Below are 26,184 nucleotides of genomic sequence, written 5' to 3' on the forward strand. Positions count from 1 at the left end.
AACCCATAATGGCTTCACACCCAGCACATTATTGAACAAGATGGGAAGGGTCTTCAGGGCAATGATAGGAATCCTCGGCAGTATGTCCAGCAGTCAAATGAAAATTACATGTTTATATGATAAAGCCAGTGGGTAGCTTAAGTCACTGATTTCCCACTCTAACTGGAATCATATCTCATTGTAGATCATGGCTAGTATCCTGTTAGCTGGAAGCCCTGATTGGTCGAGTGATAGTTTAATAACATAGGCAAAATAAGTTAACTTTTGTTTGGCTTATAAATTAAAGTTTGAATTATGTTCTTGTTAGTAAAGCTGGAGCAGTGGGGATCATAAGTGATTAGAAAATGGGGGGAGAAGGAAGGCTTTGAGGTGCTGGGTAAAGACCCTGGATTGAGGCTACCCCACTGGCTGTCAAGGAAGAAATGGTAAAGATACGTAAGAGGAGTTAAGAGAATAGGCCTGAGACTACCATCATTAGAAAGCCTTTGTTGCAAGATTAATTGGAGCCTAGTGTCTGGGAACTTGTCTGTTGAACAGTTTCCTATACTGAAATAAACTTTCCCTAAGTGGTAAGAGGAGCTTGCCATGCCTCATTGTACAAACAGTATGTTATTGAATACCTCTTTTCCTTTTGGGAGCCTGGAATTTTAGATTTTCTAGGCATAGGGGTGCTTATGTGACTAGCCTATGATAAAAAAAATCTTGGGAATTGAATGTGTAATCAGTTTCATTAGTAGACCAGTCTTTACATGTTCTTTACAACTCAATTGCTGGAGAAGTTAATTGCATCCTGTGACTTCATTGTGAAAGGATTCTTTTAAGGCTACTTCTGGTTTCCTGCAGACTTTACAGGATGTAAGAAATGGGCTTAGGTTAATTTTTTTTTTTTTTAGGGCATTTACATTCAGATTTTAGAAAAAAGAATACAAAACTCGATACTAAAAGAAAAACATAATAAAGCTCAGTATTGCTCAAGTAAAACATCTCTGTGGGCTATAGTCGTTGTCAGTTTGAGACTCCTGGTGAGTTATAAGGTCTGGCTTCTTACAGCTTTGTAAAGGACCATTGTATGGCACAGTTTCAGGGGTTGCTATTTACAAACTGAGCTTGGGCCCACCTGTGAAAGAGTGATTATTAGTTGCTGATTTTTTGTGAAGCTTTAAGATGAGTGTTTACCTTCTGCTGTTTCGGCACCCATCCCCATCTTCCAGCTACAGCTGCAGTTTCAACTCCGTAATAAATCGTCATTTAGTGCTTTGGAAAGAGTAGCAAGGTTAAACCTGGGTGCCTAGACTGTAAACTGAGTAAATTGAAAGAAGCAAGTACAGAGTGCCCCCAAAGGCTGTCATAGCATTGTAGATGACTGACTTCTCTCCCCATGCCCCTTTGACTCTGCCAGGGAAAAAGCAGAAACATTTACAGCTCCCACATGCATGTGTGCTAAGTTGCTTCAGTTGTGTCTGAGTCTTTGTGGCCCTAAGGACTGTAGTCCGCCATGCTCCTCTGTCCATGGGATTCTGCAGCTCCCACAATATATACCTTTTCTCTGTTGACCACTGTCCTCATTGCATTTCTTCTGTTTCCTTTCTATTTCATGTGAAGTATACACAACTGAGAATTGACAAGAGGGTTAAAATAAAATTTAAGTTATTTTCAACTGAAACAAAATAATTGAACTTTCAAAATGTCTTCAGTGAAGTAGTATATCCATTGTTTTTCTAAGGCATTACATTTTTCAAAATAATTGTTATTTGCAAATACAATCAGTTTTTGATTATCCATATTAATGGAGGGAAACATTGGTATGGATTGGATAAAATGGCAAGATTATTCCCTGCTCCCTCCTTCTCGAATAGTTCTCATCAAGGCAGTCATCTTAGCTTTCCTGCTGTGATGCTGCTTCACTAGCCATAGTAAGTGGAAAACACAGCAACAGAAAAAGCCACAAACAGTTGTTATTTGTCAATACAATCGGTTTTCGATTATCCATATTAATGGAAGTGGAGGTTGTAGAAGGAAGTGATGTTTAACATCCACCATCTAAGCGAAAATAATCCACTGAAGTGATTTATAAAGAAGAAAACTCTTTGAAACCTTCGATTTGGTTCCAGGCATCTTATCTTGTAACCACTGGAGGAGAAGATGCAGTTAGGAAAGATGGGGTGTGGGGTTAAGTATTGAAGAATGTTAGTATGAATGATGGAGAAGGCAGTGGCACCCCACTCCAGTACTCTTGCCTGGAAAATCCCATGAATGGAGGAACCTGGTGGGCTGCGGTCCATGGGGTCACGAAGAGTCGGACACAACTGAGTGACTTCCCTTTCACTTTTCACTTTCATGCATTGGAGAAGGAAATGGCAACCCACTCCAGTGTTCTTGCCTGGAGAATCCCAGGGACAGGGGAGCCTGGTGGGCTGCCGTCTGTGGGGTCTCACAGAGTCAGACACGACTGAAGCGACTTAGCAGCAGCAGCAGTATGAATGAAGAACAGGTGGTAAGGGCTTGTAATTACTAGAAGAAATGTGTAGATATATTTGTAAAAAAAATGACGTAAAAAACATACAGTAAAATGTCTTTTTCATCTTTCCATCTTAGCATATCAGAGCACTCCATAAATGTTAATCTTTTCAGTATTTTGAAACATAACCCTCTTAGCCAATAGTGAAATGGGTCTTATAGCTATAAGAATCACTGTCTTAAGAGGTTTATTAGACATATAAATTAAGAAATTGAAGGATTGCCTTCTCTAAAAAAGTATTCTTTGACTTATGATTGATTTTTAGGACTCTTGCTCTTCCTAGAGGAGAGGTAGACCCGATCTCTGAAGTTTTTCTTGTACACTGTGGTGCAGAATGTTTCTGCTTTTAATTTTTGCACCCATAGTATATACTCATGTAAACACTGCAGTCTCTGCTTCATTTTCCTCATATATAGAGGGGAATGGACTCAGTGATCCTTGAGAGCCCTTTCTAGGACCACACACCTAAGTTCCAGCCCACAAAATTCTATGGCTGCTCACTTAAAGATCCCATTTCAGGTCCTTATGTATTCAGTTGTGTCATGTATTTTGTTAAAATGTCTAACTATCTTTCCACATCACGTGTTAATCACAGAAAAGCTCAGTTTCTGCCTGCTGTGTTAACTGAAGATGCTTTTACTTCCGATATCAGTGCTTTATTAACTCAACCCATAATTGGCAAATATTTTGGTTTGCTAAAATTAACTTTACAAGTAAGTGAGATTTGTTTCTCTAAGTACAAAACCTAGTGGAAAAAAACCACTTCAATGCAGTTGTTCTTTCTACAATGTGTGTTCAACTTGACAATTCTAAAGAATGCTTTTTAAACTAAGGTTACTAAGAATGTAGCCTAACAGCAGAAATGGGAAGAGAATAACCAAGGAAATCAGGGTGTGAGCAAATCTATATTTTATAGTAAATTCATGTGAATTTCTCATTAAACCTCACAACGTATCTTTAGGAAAATGTAAATTCCTTACTGACTCTCTGGCAACCATGTTTACATGAGTATGTAGTATGGGGGCAAAAATTTTTAATGTGAGAACCTGAAACTTAGTAGGAAGGTATTATGCTTAACATTATTGGATTGTAAAATTGGCTCTTGTCACCAGAAGTCCAGCAGCATCTTAAGGGGAAAGCACAGACAAGGCACCTTCTGGAAAGGAGAGTAGTCATCAGGAAAGGAACTGTATACCTCAGAGCAGACAGGGGTTCCAACAGCTTGGAGACTGAGTACAAAGTCATAGTGTTACCAAGTGCAGGCATATTGGTAGTAACAAAGCATTAAGAGTGACACAAACTTGTAATTCTTATAAAAAGCTATGTCCACGGGTGAAACAGTACCAGTTGAGAAAGCAAGCTGCAAAAAACAATTGATTTTTAAAGGTATTTGATGTCTCTCAAAAAGACCACTTCCATCATAACCATATTATTTAAGAGTTAGGATATTACTTGGAATTAATATATTCTACATCTGCCTAACTGAAAAAAAGCTGTTCTGCTTATGTAATTAGAGTATCCTAAATATAGTTCTTGAAGTAAATGAAAGTTAATGGTCCATGCTATCAAAGGTAGCTTGATAGAGTTATCATAAAATCTCAGAGGTAGTTAGAGAAAAGAATTCCAACTTTTTTCCTCCATTGAAATAACGTAATGCTTAACATTCTGTGGAATACCATTGTGTTTTCATTTATAGAGTTCAGATATTCAAAGTAAGTATCTAGATGGACCAACTTCATTATGAAGTGAACTGAAAGTTGCTCAGTTGTGTCCGACTCTTTGCGACCCACCCCATGGACTATACAGTCCTTGGAATTCTCTAGGCCAGAATACTGGAGTGGATAACCTTTCCCTTCTCCAGGGGATTTTCCCAACTCAGAGATCAAACCCAGGTCTCCTGCATTGCAGGCAGATTCTTTACCAGCTGAGCCACAAGGGAAGCCCAGGAATACTGGGGTGGGTAGCCTATCCATTCTCCAGTGGACTTCCCAACCCAGGAATCGAACTGGGGTCTCCTGCATTGCAGGCAGATCCTTTACCAACTGAGCTATCAGGGAAGCCCAGCTTCGTTATGCTAGGAAATAAATTCTGATTTTTTTTCTTCCTGGTTAGCAGACTTTATACAGCTAGAGTCACATGTGTAGGATCTGAGCAAGGATCATAAATGATTGCAGGGAGTTGTCTGGGCACTGTAGGCAACTGGAAACCAGATAGCAGCTGGGGTCTAGTGTATCATATCCTCAGAAATTGTAAGAGAAGATAGATAACTTGAATTTTATACAAAGTCTTCCAATTTGTAAATGTTGACAACTAATTTAAAGAAAAAAAAAGTTGTTCAAACCAATGAAAACCTGTTTGTGGGCCACAGTCATCCCTTGGGTTGCCTGTTTGCCACCTCTGATTGACCAGATCTATTACACATAAGCTCTGTTTTGAGGCCAGTGATAGCATAAAGATTTTTAAATGTGGTCCTCAGAAAATGTCTTGCTTTTGGAGTTTATAGTGAAAATGGAATAGGTAATTTATTGTTAGATAAAGTGCATGCATAATACATAAAATGACATTGTGTTCTAAAACAAGCAAGTGTTCATTTTCCTTTTTTGGTAGAAATAACACCATTGGAAATCAAATACCTTCACTGATAATATGTCTTGATATAAAATTTCTTTGAGGCCATGTTTTAATTGTATTAGTATTAAGGTATTTTGTGTTGGTAGACCTCAAGTTGTCCAGACTATAAAGGGGGAGGGAAAAGCAAGCCTTCTTTAAACTATACTTCTCCTTAGGTGACACAGTTTTTTGTTGAGCAAATCACAAGCCTTCTTCCAGATTCATTAAAGTTAAAAGATTGTTTTGAGTTTCGTACCTCTCATAGTAGTTTTGTGTATTAGATTGGAGATGTAAGGTCATTTCTTAACCTAGTATCAAGGAAGATTTTCTTACAGAGATGGAAACACCCCAATCAGATTGTGTGTCCTTAGAAGAAGGTATGACCTTGATGACTCATTGAAACAACACTTCATTGATGTGCCTTTGAAAACTTGCCTAACCTGCAATCTCAGGTTCTTATCTTAAATTCTTTTCTCCAAAACAGCTTGAATATCTACTTTTTCCTTGTAGGTAGTGAAAGAAGAGTTTGCAGTACTAATTTGTACTGTTTACAGATATCTTCTCTTGGTAGCATTTACCCTCTCACTCTCCCACTTAACACTGTATACATCCAAACTTCCCCTAACCCTGAAGACAGAAAGGGCAGAAGGGGATTGAGGGGAAGGCTGTAGGTGACGGTTTTCTTTGTCCTCTGTGTTCTTTCACTTGTTCCTTCATTTAAGGCAGACTCAGTGTCTCGGATCTATTTCCTGGGTTCTGCATATGTAGAATATAATTTATCCAAATATTTTTCTTTTTATTATAATCTGGTCACAGTTTAACAATCTATCTTACAGAAAACTGAATTATTGGCAAATGCAGGTTCTCCTGCTCTCCACACTACTGTCAGTGTCTAAGGTACAAATCTGATTGTGTCACTTTCCTTCCTGCAAAACTTCAGAGCTGCTCATAATTCAGGATAAAGTCCAGAATTTTTACCATGGCCTGCAGGTCTTTCTCGGTTCCTGATCTCACTCAGGCTTAGGTTTCCAAAGTCAGCTCTGGACTCCCACAGCATCTCATGCAGATTATCTGTCATGAAATGTATCACTCTGTTATCATCCTTAAGTTTCTTTTTTTGCCTTTACCACGAGACTAACCTCTTTTATAAAAGTGTATTTTATTTATTTCAACTGTTCCCAGAATCTCACAGAGATTGAAGATCTCAAAATCAAAATCTCATTTAGATTGAAAAGCTCATTTAGATTTCCAGTCTCATTTAGTTCCTGGCACTAAATAAATGAGTTTCCTGGTGCCTGTCTAGCCTGAAAGCTCTGTATTTCATTTTCTTTGCTTTGTGTATGCTTTTGACAATATCATCCCCCTCTACCTGGAATATCATCTGTTTCCTCTAGGGCCCCACTACAGTTTACCTTTCTGTGTTTTCACAAAATTTTATTCATATATCCAACAGAATATTATTAAACTATGTAAATTTCAGTGTAATCTCTGTCAGTCTAATGGCCAGGCTTGGAATTAGATTCTAAAAGATTCTAAAATATAAACATAAAAGCAGGGATTGGCGGAAAGAAAGTAACCATAAAGATGAATGAATGAAAGATGTTATTAATGGTATGCTAGAAATTCAATGAAATACTCTACAAACAGTAGATCCAAATTTGTGACTCAGGGTCAAGTTCATCGGGCACATATGTTTCTTTGGGGGGACAGCGCAGTGTTTCTAAAAACACTGGTATATAAGGATACTCTTCTGTTTCCTCTGTGGTTTAGTCTCTAAGCCATGTCCTATTCTTTTGGGACCTCATTGATTGTAGCCTGCCAGGCCCCTCTGTCCGTGGAATTTCCCAGGCAAGAATACTGGAGTGGGTTGCCATTTCCTCCTCCAGGAAATCTTCTAGACCCGGGGATCAAACCATGTCAGCAGACAGGTTCTTGACCACTTAGCCACCGGGGAAGCCCACAGTCATTTGGGAAACAGACGACAAACAAGTTCTCTTTCTCTCCCTCCCCTCTTTTAGTCTCTGTGTCTATCTCTAATTTCATCCTCACACCAACCCTATTAGGTAAGTAGGGCAAAGATTTTCATCTCCATTTTGCTGTTGAAGAAACTAAACCTAAAAGGTGAAATGGCAGAGCTAAGATCACGCAGTCAGTAAAAGGTAGGGCACCAACATAAAACCAGGTCTTTTGACTTCTAGACTTTCCACAGTGTCAGCAAGGCTTGTATTAGTGTCCCTGTTGTGTATAGCTTTTCATTGAGTGAGAGCTGCATTTGAAAAGGGAAATAGGTTTTTAGCACATGACTGTTGAAGTGGCTTTTGACTGATGATGAGATTTCCAAATTGCTAAACAGCAACAGAATCAGCAAGTAAACCAAAAGTAGATCATTCAACAGTGTTGAGATTTTTCAGAAAGTTGGCTATATCATATGAGATAGTGCTGTAAGTTTTCTACAGAGATTTTTCATTTTCTGAATTAGTGGTTTAAATATTATACTGTGCTGTTTGATTACTATTTGCTTTTTAAATGATGGCTTTATGAATATAATTCACATGCCATGTAGTTAATCCATCTAAAGTGTACAGTTAAGTGATTGTCAATATGCTTAGGATTATGTAGTCATTATCACTATCAAATTTGAGAACATTTTATCACCTGAAAAAGGAAACCCTGTACTCATTAGAAGTGACTCACTGTTTCTCGCCAACACTCCCACCCCCACCCAGCCTTAGACAACCATCAGTCTATTTTTCTTTTTGTGGATTTAACTGTTCCAGACATTTCAGATAAATGGAGTCACACAGTACATGGTTCATTGTGACTGGCTTCATTTACTTAGCATGTCTAGCCTGTTTTCAAGATTAGTCCATATCATAGCATGTTTCAGTACTTTTTATTATTGGATAATAGACATCACATTGTATTAGTCCATTCATCAGTTGATAATTAGATTGTTTCCACCTTTTGGCTATTATGAACAATGCTGCGATGAACATTTGTGTCCAGATTTTTGTGTGAACATGATCTTGGTCATCCTGGGTATATACCTAGTATTAATAGTAGATTATATGGTAGTTGGTCATATGGTAGGAGATCAGAGATCATATATAATGGGTCATATGGGAACTGTGTCTAACCTTTTAAGGAAAACTTTTCCAAAATACTGCATCATTTTACATTCCCACCAACAGTGTATGAGTTTCAGTTTCTCCACATCATTGTCAACTCTTTTCTTCTTTTTTGGTCAACTCGTTTTTGTTTTTATAGCTATTCTAGTGGGTGTGAAGTAATATATCATTGTAGTTTTAATTTGTATTTCTCTGATGACTAATGGTGTTGAGCATCTTTTCATGAGCTTATTGGTCATTTGTATATCTTCTTTGGAGAACTGTGTTTGGATCTTTTGCCCACTTTTTAAATTGGATTATTTGTATTTTTATTATTGAGTTATAGGAATTCTTAATATATTTTACATATGTCATTTTCAGATATGAAATTTGTAAACTTTTCTCCCATTCTGTGAGTTGTCTTTCTGCTTTCTTGCTTACCTTTGAAGCATAAAAGCTTTTAATTTGGATGAAGTCCAGCTTACCTGTTTCGTTAGTTGATGTTTTGGTGTCATATCTAAGAAGCCACTGCCTAATACAAGGTCATGAAATGTGTGCCTATGCTTTCTTCTAAGAGTTTTGTGTGTAGCTTTGATACATTTTGAGTTAATTTTTGTATGTGATATGTGGTAGGGGTCCGATTTTATTCTTTTATTTATATCCAGTTATCCCAGCACCATTTCTTGAAACTCCTGGTCCTCCTCTCTTGCCCTTCTTCCCCCTTGGCAAGCCCAAGTCTGTTTTCTCTGAGTCTGTTTCTCTTTTATAGATAGGTTCATTTGTTCTACATTTTAGATTCCACATATAAGTGATATCATATGTAATATGGGGCTTTCCACATGGCTCAGTGCTAAAGAACCTGCGAGTGCCTGCAATGCAGGAGACGTGGGTTCAGTCTCTGGGTCAGGAAGATCCCCTGGAGAAGGAAATGGCAACCCACTCCAGTATTCTTGCCTGAGAAATCCCATGGACAGAGGAGCCTGGCAGGCTATAGTTCATGGGGCCACAGACCAGTCGGACACGACTTAGTGACTAAACCACTACCACCATATGCTATTTGTCTTTCTCTTTCTGACTTCACTTAGTATGATAATCTAGTTGTTTCCATGTTGCTACAAATGACATTAGTGTTCATTTTTATGCCCCAGTAGTATTCCATTGTGTATATGTAACACACCATCTTTATCCATTCATCTGTTGATGGACATTTAAGTTGTTTCCATATTTTGGCTATTGTGAACCATGCTGCTATGAACATAGGGGTGCGTGTATCTTTTTGTATTATAGTTTTGTCCAGTTATATTCCCAGGAGTGGGATTGCTGGATCATGTGGCAATTCTCTTTTTAGTTTTCTGAGGAACCTCCATACTTCTTTCCTTGGACTGAACCAACTTACATTCCCACCAACAGCATAGGAGGGTTCCCTTTTCTTCATACCCTCTCCAACATTTGTTATTTGCAGACTTTTAAATGATGACCATTCTGACCAGTGTGAGGTGGTACCTCATTGTAGTTCTGATTTGCTTTTCTCTAATAATTAGTGGTGTTGAGGATCTTTTTATGTGCCTGCTGGCCATCTGTATGTCTTCTTTGGGGAAATGTCTATTAAGGTCATCTGCCCATTTTTCGACTGGGTTTTTTATTGTTGAGTTGTATGGGATATTATTTATACATCTTAAGATTACAACCTCGTCCGTTGCATCATTTGCAAATTTTTCTTCCATAAGTTATCTTTTCATTTTAAAAAAAAACGGTTTTCTTTACTGTGCAAGAGCTTGTAAGTTTGATTATGTCCCATTTGTTTATTTTTGCTTTTGTTTCAATTTCCTTGGGAGACTAACCTAAGAAAATATTGGTATGATTTATGTCAGAGAATGTTTTGCCTAGTTTTTGTGTGAAGTCCTTAGGGTTTTCTATTTATGGTATCATATCATCTGCATATAGTGACAATTCTTTCCCTTTCCAATTTGGATACCTTTCCTTCGTTTTCTTGTCCGATTGCTGCTAGGACCTCCAATACTGTGTTGAAGAGAAGTGGTGAGAGTGGGAATCCTTAACTTGTTCCAGATTTTAGTGGGAAGGCTTCTAGCTTTTCACTGTTGAGTATTATATTATCTGTGGGCTTGTCATAAATGACTTTTATTATGTTGAGATATGTTCCCGCTGTTCCTGCTTTGGTAAGAGTTTTTATCATGAATGGATGTTGAATTTTGTTAAGTGCTTTTTCTGCATCTATTGAGATACATGTGGTTTTTTACTTTCGTTAATGTGGTGTAATATGGTTGATTTTGTGTATGCTGAACCGTCCTTGTGAATTGGGGATGAATCCCACTTGGTCATGGTGTGTGATCTTTTTTTATGTGTTGTTGCGATTTGGTTTGCTAATATTTTGTTGAGAAGTTTTGCATCTATATTCATTGAAGATACTGGCTTGTAATTTTCTTTTTTGGCGGTGTCTTTGTCTGGTCTTCGTTCAGGGTGATGGGGGCCTCATAGAATGTCTTTGGGAATGTTCCTCCACTTCAGTCTTTTGGAAGAGTTTGAGAAGAACTGGTATTAGTTCTTCTTTGTACGATTGGTGGACTTCACCTGTGAAGTCATCTGGTCCTGGACTTCGATTTGTAGGAAGCTTCTTTTTATGATTACAGATTCCATTGCACTTCTAGTGATCCATCTCTTCAAATTATTTTTCTTGATTCAGTTTTGGCAGGCTGTATGTTTCTAGAAAGTTGTCCATTTCTTCTAGGTTGTCAAATTTGTTGCCATGTAATTGTTCATAGTATTCTGTTATGGTTTTTTGTATTTCTGTAGTATCACTCAAGATTTCTCCTTTTTCATTTCTTCTTTTGTTTGGGTACTCTCTCATTTCTTCTGGCTAGAGGTTAATTTTGTTTACCCTTTTAAAGAACCAGCTCTTGTTTTTGTTGATTTTTTTCTATTGTTTTTAGTATCTATTTTATTTCCTCCCTAATCTTTATTTTTTAATTCTATGTATTTTGTCTGTGCTGGGTCTTCATTGCCACTCAGGCTTTTCTCTGGCTGTGGCAGGTGGGGCCTGCACTGTGCGTGGGCTTCTCGTTGTGGTGGCTGCTTTTGTTGTGGAGCACAGGCTCTGCAGAGTGTGGGCTCAGGAGTTGAGCATGTGGGCTCAGGAGTTGAGCATGTGGGCTCAGGAGTTGCAGTTCCCAGGCTCTGGAGCACAGGTTCAATAGTTGTGATGCACGGGCTTAGCTCCAAGGCATGTGGGATCTTCTCAGACTAGGAATTGAACTCGAATCTCCTGCATTGGCAGGAAGACTCTTCACCACTGAGTCACTAGGGAGTGTGAAGGAAGAGAAAGTGTCAGTTGCTCAGTCATGTCAAGTTGCCTTGGTTTTCCAGTGCAAGGGCTATCTGAATGATAATGATTTTCTAGGAAGGAGGGGTTATAATTATTATCATTGTTATTAAAAGCTTATTATCCCCTCCCTTTAGAATTTTGAAAGAGTTAGTTACTCAGTTGTGTCCTGCTCTTTGTGACCTCATGGACTGTAGCCCACCAGGCTCCTCTGTCCATGAGATTCTCCAGGCAAGGATACTGGAGTGGGTTGCCATTCCTTTCTCCAGGGGATCTTCCTGACCCAGGGGACGAACCTGGGTATCCCGCATCGCAGGCAGATTGTTTACTGTCTGAGCCACGAGGGAAGCCCTCCCTAATCTTTATTCTTTCCTTACTTCTGCTGATTTTAGGCTTTGTATGTTGGTCATTTTCTTTTACATGCCAGGTTGGGTTGTTTCCTTGAAATTTTTTCTTGTTTTTTGATTAAGGTCTGTTGTGCTTTTAAATTTCGTAAAAAGTTGTTTTGGTAGTGGTCCACTTCAAGGGGGCTTCTTGGATAGATTCTGTTGGAGGAAGTTGGTCAGTAGCTGTGCAGTGGAGGCACCTTCTATAAAAGGCCTGCCGTAGCATTATAGTCAAGGGAGAAGGACCACAGCTGAACCAGTTATACAGGAATTGTTCACTCCTCCTTCCATATACTGACTATATTCGGTACACAAACAAACAGCCCACTCACTCAGTCATGTCCGACTCTCTGTGACCCCATGGACTGTAGCCCACCAGGCTCCTCTGTCCAGGGCATTTTCCAGGCAAGAATACTGGAGTGGGCTGCCATTTCCTACTTCACGGGGATCTTCCCGACCCAGGGATCAAACCCACGTCTCCAGTGTCACCTACATTTGCAGACAGATTCTGTACCCGCTGAGCCACATAATGTATTAAAAGTACTGAATATTCAATATGCTCAAGGGAAATGGGGGAGAGATTCAGTTCAGTTCAGTCGCTCAGTCGTCTCCAACTCTGCAACCCCATGAATCGCAGCACGCCAGGCCTCCCTGTCCATCACCAACTACCAGAGTTCACTAAAACTCATGTCCATCGAGTCAGTGATGCCATCTAGACATCTCATCCTCTGTTGTCCCCTTCTCCTCCTGCCCCCAATCCCTCCCAGCATCAGAGTCTTCTCCAATGAGTCAACTCTTCGCATGAGGTGGCCAAAGTACTGGAGCTTCAGCATCATTCCTTCCAAAGAACACCCAGGGCTGATCTCCTTTAGAATGGACTGGTTGGACCTCCTTGCAGTCCAAGGGACTCTCAAGAGTCTTCTACAACACCACAGTTCAAAAGCATCAATTCTTCAGCGCTCAGCTTTCTTCACAATCCAACTCTCACATCCATACCTGACCACTGGAAAAACCATAGCCTTGACTAGACAGACCTTTGTTGGCAAAGTAATATCTCTGTTTTTCAATATGCTATCTAGGTTGGTCATAACTTTCCTTCCAAGGAGTAAGCATCTTTTAATTTCATGGCTGCAGTCACCATCTGCAGTGATTTTGGAGCCCCAAAAAATAAAGTCTGACACTTTTCCACTGTTTCCCCATCTATTTGCCATGAAGTGATGGGACTAGATGCCATGATCTTAGTTTTCTGAATGTTGAGCTTTAAGCCAACTTTTTCACTCTCCTCTTTGACTTTCATCAAGAGGCTTTTAGTTCCTCTTCACTTTCTGCTATAAGGGTGGTGTCATCTGCATATCTGAGGTTATTGGTATTTCTCCTGGCAATCTTGATTCCAGCTTGTGCTTCTTATTAGGAGGACTCAAATCACTGATTATGCCTTCCTTTCCTAGTGAAAGTTCTTTAGGCCCCAGACCAGGCCTTGCCTAGGGGAGGTGAAAAATCTTTAATTAGATATGTGATTTATGTTTTAAATTGGTTAAATTAACTTGAACTTTTTTCCTTTTAATACTTGAATGTCATTGGAAGTTAAAGAAGTGGTGGCGATATAGTTGAAGATAGGAAAGGGATATTCTGAATGACAAATTGAAAGTGGTGATTGGGGAATTCCCTGATGCTTGTTTGAATCTCCCATCAAATAATATTGGGAGATGCAGTTTTCTGATTAACTTAAATGATATTAATGGAGAAAAGAGATTTGACATGAAATTTATTGCCTCTTAAAAGTATTAACCATGTGAAGGTATGTGAAAGTTTGATTCTCAAAGTGGTATAGATATTGATTCTCTGAGCTCTAGGGGGAAAGGATGAACTTTTTTTTCCCCTGTTTTAAAAAATAAAAGCTTGTGGCAAGGTGTGGATCAAAGGGTACCAAAATTCAGTTATAAACTTGTAATAAGTCCTGGGTATCTAAAATACAGCATAATGATTATAGGTAATAATAATATATTTTATAGTTGAAATTTGCTAAGATCTTAGATGTTCCCACTGCATATGTGAGGTGATGGATTTGTAAATCAATTTGATTGTAGTATTCATTCCACTGTGTGTGTGTGTGTGTGTGTGTGTGTATATATAATCATCACATTTTATACCTTAAACACATCATTATGCAATTTTTGTCAACCATACCTCAGGGAAACTAGAAAAAATTATTTTTTTCCTTTGCAAATTGTAAACAGTTTAAACACGTCCTGTAAAGTGCAAACAAACATCAGTGTAGCACATTACCCTTTCCCAAAGATGGACATCATATCACGTAGCATTTGGGTGTATCCTTCCAGGCTTCTTTGTGCCTTTTAAAATTGCTTATTGCCTTTTCTTTTTTACAAAGTTGAAATCATACTTGTAAAATCTGTGTGGCCTGTAGGAGGTTGCATAACGAAGCAGAAATTCTTGTCACACAACAGTACTCACTGATGAAGTAACCACTGAACACTGCTGACTTGTCTCTTAAAACTTGAATTTATTCACCTATCCAACCACTGTCTCTATTTTGGAGTCTAATGCAAATGGATTGGAAAGTCAGTGAAGGATATTAGAAATCTGTGTGATCACTGACAAATGTGTCTAGGTTGAACCAGTTGAAAACTAATAAAAAAAAAAGTCTAGAGATGACAACAGGATGGACACTTCAGTGAAGAATGATTGAATATGACATATTCAGCTAAGCTTTTGGGACTATCTGTGTAGCTCCCATGTAGGGTTGCTACCATGTTGCTGCATGTAGTCATGCTGTGAAAGAAGTGATGTGCTATTGTATGGCATTTGGAGAGAAAAACTACATCCCTTCTCCAAAAAAGCTCCCACTATTTTTATTCTTTCTTTGATATATGTAATAGTTAGTTGATAGGAACAAGGTTTCCCTACTGTTGTTAAACTGCCAATGTAATTTTTTAATCTTATATTTGTTAGGGCACTTTTTCAGGATCAGTTCAGTTCAGTCGCTCAGTCGCGTCTGACTCTACGATCCCATGAACTGCAGCATGCCAGGCCTCTCTATCCATCACCAGCTCCCAGAGTCCACCCAAACCCATGTCCATCGAGTCGCTGATGCCATCCAACCGTCTCATCCTCTGACGTCCCCTTCTCCTCCTTCCCTCAATCTTTCCCAGCATCAGGGTCTTTTCAAATGAGTCTGCTCTTCACATCAGGTGGCCAAAGTATTGGAGTTTCAGCTTCAACATCAGTCCTTCCAATAAACACCTAGGACTGATCTCCTTTAGGATGGACTGGTTGGATCTCCTTGCAGTCCAAGGAACTCTCAAGAGTCTGCTCCAACACCACAGTTCAAAAGCATCAATTCTTCGGCGCTCAGCTTTCTTTATAGTCCAACTCTCACATCCATACATGACCACTGGGAAAACCATAGCCTTGTCTAGATGGACCTTTGTTGGCAAATAATGTCTCTGCTTTTGAATATGCTGTCTAAGTTGGTCATAACTTTCCTTCCAAGGAGTAAGCGTCTTTTAATTTCATGGCTGCAGTCACCATCTGCAGTGATTTTGGAACCCAGAAAAATAAAGTCTGCCACTGTTTCCACTCTTTCCTCACATATTTGCCATGAAGTGATGCGGCCAGATGCCATGATCTTAGTTTTCTGAATGTTGACCTTTAAGCCAACCTTTTCACTCTCCTCTTTCACTTTCATCAAGAGGCTCTTTAGTTCTTCACTTTCTGCCATAAGGGTGGTGTCATCTGCATATCTAAGGTTATTGATATTTCTCCTGACAATCTTGATTCCAGCTTGTGCTCCCTCCAGCCCAGCATTTCTTATGATGTACTCTGCATAGAAGTTAAATAAGCAGGGTGACAATATACAGCCTTGATGTACTCCTTTTCCTATTTGGAACCAGTCTGTTGTTCCATGTCCAGTTCTAACAGTTGCTTCCTGACCTGCATACAGATTTCTCAAGAGGCAGGTCAGGTGGTCTCTTATTCCGATCTCTTGAAGAACTTTCCACAGTTTATTGTGATCCACACAGTCAAAGGCTTTGGCATAGTCAATAAAGCAGAAATAGATGTCTTTCTGGAACTCTCTTGCTTTTTCGATGATCCAGTGGATGTTGGCAATTTGATCTCTGGTTCCTCTGCCTTTTCTAAAGCCAGCTTGAACATCTGGAAGTTCATGGTTCACGTATTGCTAAAACCTGGCTTGGAGAATTTTGAGCATTACTTTACTAGCGTGTGAGATGAGTGCAATTGTGCGGTAGTTTGAGCATTCTTTGGCATTGCCTTTCTTTGGGATTAGAATGAAAACTGATCTTTTCCAGTACTGTGGCCACTGCTGAGTTTTCCAAATTTGCTGGCATATTGAGTGTAGCACTTTCACAGCATCATCTTTCAGGATTTGAAATGGTTCAACTGGAATTCCATCACCTCCATTAGCTTTGTTCGTAGTGATGCTTCCTAAGGTCCACTTGACTTTGCTTTCCAGGATGTCTGGCTCTAGGTGAGTGGTCACACCACACCATCGTGATTATCTGGGTCATGAACATCTTTTTGTACAGTTCTTCTATGTATTCTTGCAACCTCTTCTTAATATCTTCTGCTTCTGTTTTTGATAAATTTTCCACTAAATCTGTGTTCCCTATTATGAATAGAAATGAATACTTACTGTGTGAATTCTTAGTAGCTGTCTATTAAGTACCATTTGTTGGTGATAACTAGGATCACCTGTATTTAAGTTTTTCTAAATTCTTTAGACTGTTTTGTATCTGCTGTAATAGTAACCAGATAATATTTTCCTACTGAGTAAGCATATGCTAGAAAAGCTAATTTTTCCTAAATTAAGTAGATACTTTTAAAAACTTATAAGCACAAGTTATAATAAAAAAAATTCTTTAGCTTTTTTTAGGTCTAAATGTAAGTCCAATATAGAAGTACCACTTCTGTCTCTTATGGAATTAAGGCAAAATTTCTCACTTTCTTCTAACTCTGATATAATGATGACTAGGCAATGGCACTCCGCTCCAGTACTCTTGCCTGGGAAATCCCATGGACAGAGGAGCCTCGTAGGCTACAGTCCATGGGGTTGCTAAAAGTCGGACACGACTGAGCGACTTCACTTTCACTTTTCACTTTCATGCATTGGAGAAGGAAATGGCAACCCACTCCAGTGTTCTTGCCTGGAGAATCCCAGGGACAGAGGAGCCTGGTGGGCTTCCGTCTATGGGGTTGCACAGAGTCGGACTGCTGCGACTTAGCAGCAGTAGCAGTGACCTTTAGACCAGTGTATGCAAATACCTTAGCTAATCTGCTAAAATGGCCTTTTAATTATATGCTAATTTGTTCTTTTAATTATCCTGGTTGTCAGATAAGTAAATTAGCCTCTGGGTTATTTGCTGTGTTCCCATTCTCTGAGACCCTTCTAGCTTTCTACTGTGTTCCTGAATCACCTGGGGAATGTTGTTAAAATGCAAATTCTGATTCAGTGTGCATGCATCATGGAGGCTGGCAAAATTCTGAAGTTGAAACCAGTTTCCAGGACAATTCCAATGCTTCTGGCTGTTGGACCAAGGTTTTCCCAGGTGGCACAGTGGTAAAGAATTCTTCCTGCTAGTGCAGAAGTGGGTTCAATCCCTGGGTCTGGAAGATCCCCTGGAATAGGAAATGGCAAGCCACTCTAGTATTCTTGCCTAGACAATTCCAGGGACAGATGAGTTTGGCAAGCTTCAGTCCATGGGTTGCAAAGAGTCTGACACTACTGAGAACACATGCTATAATTTGAAATGCAAGGCTTTTCATGATAACTCTGGGAACAGAAGCCAGGCAGACCTGTTGAAGCCATTTCTTGTTACGATAACTTGATGATTCATGCCTAGTTTATTAGTAATATGTATTTTCCAGTGGGGATATATGTTTACTTATAACTTGTAGTGCCTGAGCTTTACTGTAGTCTTTGTGTTGAGCCTGTCATCTATAGTGGTGACATTTATAAAGAATGATGACAGACTGGTGGTGATTACAATGCTGATGTAATAATTGAGATGTATTGACTACTTGTATCTGCCACCGTGCTTTAGAGAGATTGGTAGTTCTTCTCAACAGAACCATGAAATAGACATTATTGTAGTTATCCTCATTTACTAATAAGGAGGCTTAGTAATAAGTAACTTGCTCAGCCAGAAGGTGGCAGAGCCAGGATGGCACCTCTGGTGACTCTAGAGGTTGCACTTTTCATCTCTTTACTAGTCTGATGACAGCTAGAAGTTTTAGACTTAATATAACGGGTGTCTGAATTTTCTAGCTTCCGTCACCATTCATATAAGATATATACGTGAATTTTCTAGATGTTTTTTTCCAGAAGATCTTTCAATAGCATTTTCCATTCTTATGTTTACCTTTTTGGTGGCTTTCCCATAGATGCTGATCATCTGTGATTTTTACCAGTTTTCTTACTTTTCTTAGTCTGTCTTTCTGTATATTTCTGTTTAGAGAAAAAGATCTCAACATTCATATTCTTTTCATGTGAAAATTTATGAAGAATGAGAAGTAGATAGTCATGCCTATGAGAAGTAGATACCATGCCCTGAATGATAGATAAAAAGTATTTTTAGTAATGTTGAGACTGTTTTCTGCCAAAGGAGAACTTCAAGTTCTATAGGATCATCACAGACGAATGGTTGATTCTTTTGTGTGTTCTTAAAAATTGGAAATATTTTTTTCTTTATCCAAGTGCTAATTATATACTAGCGATTAGACAGGAGACATACCTTCTGAGTTCTGCAAAACCACCAGATGGTCTTAGAGAAGCCAAGAGAAACTAAGAACTCAGCCTGTTAGATATTGACAGGTGTGCAGTGCTTGAGCCCCTTTATCCCATGCTAAGAAGTATGTACATAAGTGTTTTGTAGAAACTTGTAAAAATGAGTGAAAACTCTTTAGGATTAGAAAAATGTGCTTAGCTACAGTTTAATTTGTAAATCAGTAAACACAGAACAGGTCATGATAAGCATATAGCTCATTACTCACATCAGAGTAATCGGAGACAATTTACTTTATCTCTGTTTCTTTTACAGTCCATCAATATTATGGAACTGACTTTACAAAAGTATGGAAGTTATGAAAAATTTGAACAGGCCACCGGTGGTAGCCTGCTGTCTAAAACTCGAATCTGGAGTCATGTTAGGAAGTACATGATGAAAGAAGGCTGCATGGGTGAGGTATGAAATCATGAGTGAACATGATGAGTTGACTGAACATTGTAACTCTCAGTGAGTGCTACGTGTTTTTCTTTTTTTTTCCTGCAGGTTTTGTTTTCCCAACATTATTTTACTCATTGAATAAGTCATCCAGATTTCTAATTAAATATAAGTTTAAGTTTTTGTTGCATTGAATTGTTGTGTTCAGTTTATTTTTCCTCTTATTACCATTTTTGTGTAGCTGTGGGAGTATATGAATTGCTTTAGGAAAATTATTAAGGAAGAGACTTGCCACAGTGGCCTTTCTTATTAATGGCCAGTTCCTAGTGTTCAGTCTCAAAGTAAGCGTTGACCTAGCAGTGACCAGGCTCCTGCACCTTCCTTGCATCATTTCATCCCAGGGACTGTATTTGAGAGCAGAGCAGAGGGACAGTCTCTGTGTCCTCTGCATAGCTATCTACTTTTCTTTCAATCTAGTAAAGGTTCTTGAGTTCCCAAAGATTAAAATTCCAAGGAAAGTGATTGATTCTGCATTTCAGCTTCTTGGTTTCTTGGTATAAACAAAAGAAAAAGGTGTTAATTTATGGGTCTATTGTCTGTGAAAACTTTCTCCCCCTGCCTTCTATGTTTCGTCTTGTATATGTGTGTATTTTAACTTTTGCTTCTTAGATTGTAGTTCATCTCACTGAGGACCTGCTTTCCAGAGCTTCCATGACAGTAGTAAATGGATGTCCAACGTTGACCATCAATGTTTCCACTGCGAGAGAGCACTGGCTGGAAGGAATGCTGAGGCATGAAATAGGTAGGCGACCACCCTTCTCCACTTACTCAGTTGTAATAACAAATTACCTCAAGCACCTTTTTTTTTAAATTTTTTTTTTCTTAGTAGTATTTGGCAAAAAGTGATGAAACTGTTAGGTGTCACTTGAACTTAAAGTGAAGATATTAGTGTCTTCAAATTAAATTTTTTAAGGTACTGTGTAAATGGAGAGTCATTTAACTCCTCTGGATTTCAGTTCGGGCTTCCCTGGTGGCTCAGACAGCAAAGCATCTGCCAGTTCACCCACCTTCAACTGAGGGAATGGAATTAAGTGACCTCTGAGATTCTTTTCAAATATCAAGTCTATAATTCTTCTCTTAAAAAGAAAATAAATTGCCTTAAAAGTTATACCTCTTCTAATGAGAAATACAATCCTTCTGAAGGCAGTGTCCTCGGTCAAACCCAAAGGCATTAGGGTCAGGCCATTTTCTGCTTTGTTTTGGTTTGTTAGGTATACATCAGTCTGGTTTTAGAACTGTTGGTAGAATCTTTTCTTGGAGAAGAATTGAAATGAGAATGCATTTCTTGCTTTTCATGTGCCTTATTTTTTCCATAGGCACACATTATTTTCGAGGTATTAACAACCTTCAGCAGCCATGGAACAGTTGGACTGGCCGTAAAAAACTTGAACTAAAGCCAAACAACCCCACAGAGGAAGGACTGGCAAGTATCCACAGTGTCCTGTTTAGAAAAGACCCCTTTTTATGGAGGGCTGCCCTCCTCTACTACACTGTTTATCGCGCCAGCCAGATGTCTTTTTGTGAACTATTCAGAGATCTTGGACAGTTTGTCAAGGACCCCAATACGAGATGGGATTATTGTGTACGAGCCAAGAGGGGATGGACTGATACCTCTCAACCAGGTGAGAGTGCCTTAACTGTAGATTTTGTGATTTATTGGGTAACTTGTCTATTGATTTTGGTCACATCCTGCTCTTCCCATCACTGAATCCACTCACCTTTGAAAAATTAAACTTTTGTTACTTGAGGTCAGTGCTGATTTTACCAAACCACATTTTGTTAGCAGTATTTTGCTCATTTCTTAAGAAAAATTTCAAACCTACAGAAATGGGGAAATAATGATGGAATGAACACTTGCAATACTCTGGATTCACTAGTTAACATTTTTCCATTTTTGCTTTGTCTCTGACTTTAAAAATAGTATTTTTGAGATACATAGTTCATCAATTTTAAATAGACAGTTCAGTGGTGTTTATAATGTTCATAGAGTTGTGCAGACAATACCACTAATTCCAGAACATTTCATCACCCTCAAAAGAAACTTACCCCATTAGCAGGCATTCCCTGTTCTCTTTCCTCATTGTTCCCAGCAGTGGATAACCATTAATCTTCTTTCATTAGTTTTGCCTGTTTGGGATGTTTCATGTACGTGGAATCACATGTGATCCTTTGTGGCTGGTTTCTCTCACTTAGTGCATTTTTAAAGTTCGTTCATATGGTAGCATGCATCGGTATACCAGTCCTTTTTATTGCTGAATAATGTCCCACTGCATGCATACGATGCCTTTTATTTATTCTTTCACCAGTTAATGGGCATTTTGGTTGTTGGCACTTTTTGGCTATTATGAGTATTTGTGTACAAGCTTACATTGCTAATTCTCCTGAGTGTATACTTAGGGGTGGAATTTTGGGCTTATAGGTAACTCTGTGCCCAACCTTTTGAGGAACTGCCAGTGTTTCCAAAGTGCTGCACCATTTTACAATCCTACCACAGTGTATGAGGATTCCTAGTATACCATATCCTCCAAAACACCTAGTATCTTCATGTTTTAATTACTGTTATAGCCATGCTAGTGGGTATAAAGTGGTTAATTCGTGGTTTGTCTGCTGGCTAATGATATTCAGTATCTTTTCATGTGATTATCGGCTATTTGTGTATTTTCTTTGGAGAACTGTTTAGATAATTTGCCCATTTTTAATTGGTTTGTCTTTATTATTAAGAGGTTTTTTTTTTTTTTAATATAGTATAGATACAAATCTCTTACCAAATAATGAAATATTTTCTCCTGTAGTATGTCTTTTCACTTTCTTGATGCTATTCTGACTTTGTTTCTAAAGTGTTTTTTTTTTTTTAATGTGGGCCACTTTTTAAGTCTTTATTGAATTTGTTACAATATTGCATCTGTTTTTTTACGTTTTTGGAGTTTTGGCAAGAGACACATGAGGGGTCTTAGCTACCTGCCCAGGGATTGGGCCCACACTCCTTTCATTGAAAGATGAAGTCTTAATCACTGGACAAAAAGGGAAGTCCCTTCTTTGTGACTTTTTAAAAAGTATGTATTCCTTGGTTTGTTTTGGCTACACCGGGTCATTCTTGGGGGCTTTCTCTAGTTGCAGCGAGGGAGGGCTACTCTCTAGGTGTGGTGCGGGGGCCTCTCGTGGCAGCGGCCTCTCATGGCAGCACACGGGCTTCAGGCGTTGTGGCTCATGGGCATAGTTGCTCATGGCATGTGGGATCTTCCCTGGGCCAAGGAGCGAATCCATGTTCTCTGCATTGGCAGGCAAATTCTTAACCACTGGACCGCCAGAGAAGTCCTCTCTGTAAATTTTTAAAAGCAAATTGTACGCTTGACATTTCATTCCTTAAGAACTTAATTAAGCATGCATTTCCTAAGACTAAAAACATTCTCTCCTACTTAAAACAGTATCATTATCACATTTAAGAAAGTGAGTTTTAATTCAGCAGTATCAACTCTTCCATATACCGTATTTAAATATTCCCAACTCCTCCAAAAATGTCTTACAGGGGTTGGAAAAAATCACTGCTCATGCATTACTTCTGGCAGCAACGTCTCTTTAACCACTTTTAATAGGGAGACATCTGTTTTTTGTTTCTTGTCATACTAATGTTTTTTGTTTTTTCTAATTAATTTTTTAAGATTTATTTTATATTGGAGTGTACAGAGGAGCCTGGTGGGCTACAGTCCACTGGGGTCACAAGGAGTTGGAGACGACTGAACAGCTGAGCGCACACACACACAGTTGATTAACAGTGCTGTGTTAGCCGAACGTGTACAGTGAAGTTGCTCAGTCACACAGATATATCTATTCTTTTCCAAGTGCATCACCTATTTAGGTTACTACAGAATTTTACCACAGTTCCCTTTTCTATACAGCAGGTCCTTTCTGGTTATCTGTTTCAAATATAGTAGCATGGACATGTTAATCCCAACCAACCAGCCAGTTTATTCTCGCCCCTGCCCATCTCCTTTGGTAGCTGTAAGTTTGCATTCTAAGTCTGTGATTCGGTTTCTGTTTTGCAAACAGATGCAAACTTGATTTGTATCATTTTTTTGATGCGCTATATAAGCGATATCAGATCTTTGTCTTTCTCGGTCTTCACTGAGGATAATCTCCTGATCTATCCATGTTGCTGCAAATGCCTTCTTTTTAATGGCTGGGCGATGTATACCATCGTATGCATGTGCCCCTGCTTTACTCATTCCTCTGTCAGGAGCCATACTGGTTTCCTCCATTATTATAAATAGCACTGCAGTGAACACTGGGGCACACATATCCTTTACCCATAGTTTCCCCAGATAGATGCCCCGGAGTGGCAGTGTGTGATCGTCTGGTAGCTCTAGTTTTAATTTTTTTGAGGCATTTCCATAATGTCCTCCATAATTTACTTTTTGCTGTACCAATTTACTCTTCTCAACATCCTCTTCAGTATTTATTGTTTATAGATTTTTTTTAGTTCAGTCCAACTCTTTTATTTTTTATATGCAGGAGACCGTTCTAGATCCCATGTCTAGTAGATTTTTGATCATGACCATCTGCATTGGTGTGAGGTGATATCTGATTGTAGTTTTGATTTGCATTTCTCTGATCATTGGCAATGTTGAGAATCTCTCCATGTACCTTGTGGCCATCTGTGTGTGTTCTTTGGGGAAATGTCTGTTAAGGTCTTCTGCCCATTATTAGATTGTGTTGTTTGTTTTGTTTGATATTGAACTGCGCGAACTCTGTATATTTTCAAGATTAATCTTTGCAAATATTTTCTCCTGTTGTGTGGGTTGTCTTTTGTTCATGGTTTCCTCAGCTGTGCAAAAGCCTTTGAGAATAATTAGATCTTATTTGTTTCTTTCAATTTTCATTTTAATTTGAAGTAGATTTAACAGTGTTCTGTTAGTTCAGGTGCACAGTTAAGTGATTCAGTCATACATGTACATGTATCTCTTCTTTCTCAAATTCTCCTCCCACTGAAGTTTTTAGAGAATATTGAGCCGAGTTCACAGTGCTTTAGAGCAGGTCCTTCTTGGCCATCTGTTTCAGTCTCATAATGCATTGTAAGTCTCTAACTCCCAATTTGTCCTTGCCCTCCATCTTTCCCCTTTGGTAATAACCCTAAGTTTGTGAGCCTGTTTTTGTTTTGTAAATAATTTCATTTGCATCCTTTTTTTAGAGTCTGCACGTTAGCAATTTCGGGTGATGCTCGTCTTTCCCTATGTGACTTCACTTAGAGTGAGAGTCTCCAGGGCCATTCCCGTTGCTGCCAGTGGCGTTATTTCACTCCTTTCTGCGGCTGAGGACTGTTCCATTTGGCATGCGTATCAGACCTTCCTTACCCCTTATTCTGCTGATGGAAAAATAGGTTGCTTCCACGTCAGTCACTGTGAACAGCGCTGAAAGCACGCTGGGTGCCTGTATCTTCTGCACCGTGGGTTTGGGCAGAGGTGCCTAGGAGTGGGATTGCTGCAGCATGTGCTGTCTCTGCTTGTAGCTCTTACGGGACCTGCGCAGTGTTCCCTATACTGCCTGTGCCAGTTCACGTGCCCAGCAACAGTTAGGACTCAGTTTCCCATGCCCACTCCAGCTTTTGTTGTTCATAGATGTTTTGGTGATAGCCGTTGTGACTGGTGAGAGATGGTATCTCACTGTAGTTTTGATTTGCCTTCCTCTGGTAATCAGAGCTGTTGAGCATCTCCGCCTGCCTCTTGGTTCTGCGTGTGTTCTCCGGAGAAGTGTCTTCCGCCTGTTATTTGGTTGCATTCTTTGCTTTTATTGATACTGAGCTGCATGAACTCTTTGTATATTTTAATGATTGAGCTCTTTTTGGTTGATCCTTTACAAGTCTTTTCTCCCATTGTGAGGGTGATCTTTCCTTTTGTTTTGGTTTCTTCAGGAGTGCAGAAATTTTTGTTTTATTTAGGTCCTATTTGTTTCTTTTAATTTTTCATTTGAAGTATAGTTGATAAACAGTGTTGTTAGTTCCAGATATGAAGCAGAATGTTTCCTTTATACATATGCATGTATCCATAGTTTCTCAAGTTTGTTTCTTCCCAGATTATTAGAGAATATTGGCACAATCTCTGTGCTATACAGGAGGTCCATCTTGGTTATCTGTTTCCAATAATGTAGGTTATATATGTCAGTCCCAAACTCCTAATTTATCCTGGCCCTCCACCTTTACAATTCAGTAACCATATGTGGGTTTTCTAAGTCTGTGAATCTCTTTCTGCTTCATGAATTATATCATCTCTATCAGTCTTACTTAGATTCTGCATGTGAGCAACTCCAGATGATAGTTCTCTTTCTCTGTTTGCCTTACTTCACTTAGTATGACAATCTTCACATCCATTCAGGTTGGTGCCGATGGTATTATTTCATCCTTTTCGATGCCTAAATAAGATTCCTGTGGAAATATGTACAACGTCTTCCTTATCCCTTCTTCTGTCAGTGGATATTCAGGTTACTTCCATGTAGTGCATGGGATCATAAGAGTTGGACACGACTTAGGGACTAGACAATGGCAACTTAACGTTTGTCATTGTAAAGAGCACTACGATCCACACTTGGCTACCATTATCATTTTAGACCAGGGTTTCTGCCAGATATATGCCAAGGAGGGAGATTGATGGATCACTCAGTTCAGTTCAGTTGCTCAGTTGTGTCCGACTCCTTGAGACTCCATGAACCGCAGCACGCCAGGCCTCCCTGTCCATCACCAACTCCCAGAGCCTACCCAAACACATGTCCATCGAGTTGGTGATGCCATCTAGCCATCTCATCCTCCATTGTCCCCTTCTCCTCCTGCCCCCAATCCTTCCCAGCATCAGGGTCTTTTCCAGTGAAGTCAACTCTTCGCATGAGGTGGCCAGAGTATTGGAGTTTCAGCTTCAGCATCAGTCCTTCCAGTGAACACCCAGGACTGATCTCCTTTAGGTATCTCTATTTTTAGTATTCA

General features: G+C 39.2%; 1 protein-coding gene across 2 annotated transcripts in view; it reads left to right on the forward strand.

Moving 5' to 3' along the window:
- The window catches only part of MATCAP2 (microtubule associated tyrosine carboxypeptidase 2), a 79,947-nt gene that overhangs the window by 38,300 nt on the left and 15,463 nt on the right, over positions 1-26,184 (forward strand). For both annotated transcript variants that reach the window (XM_042248601.2, XM_042248600.2), the window contains exons 3-5: positions 19,035-19,178; positions 19,827-19,959; positions 20,534-20,839. In XM_042248601.2, the coding sequence (XP_042104535.1) occupies positions 19,035-19,178; positions 19,827-19,959; positions 20,534-20,839 (583 nt within the window). The remainder of the gene's footprint in view (positions 1-19,034; positions 19,179-19,826; positions 19,960-20,533; positions 20,840-26,184) is intronic.

This window comes from Ovis aries, chromosome 4 (genome assembly GCF_016772045.2).
Source record: "Ovis aries strain OAR_USU_Benz2616 breed Rambouillet chromosome 4, ARS-UI_Ramb_v3.0, whole genome shotgun sequence".
Taxonomy (NCBI): domain Eukaryota; kingdom Metazoa; phylum Chordata; class Mammalia; order Artiodactyla; family Bovidae; genus Ovis; species Ovis aries.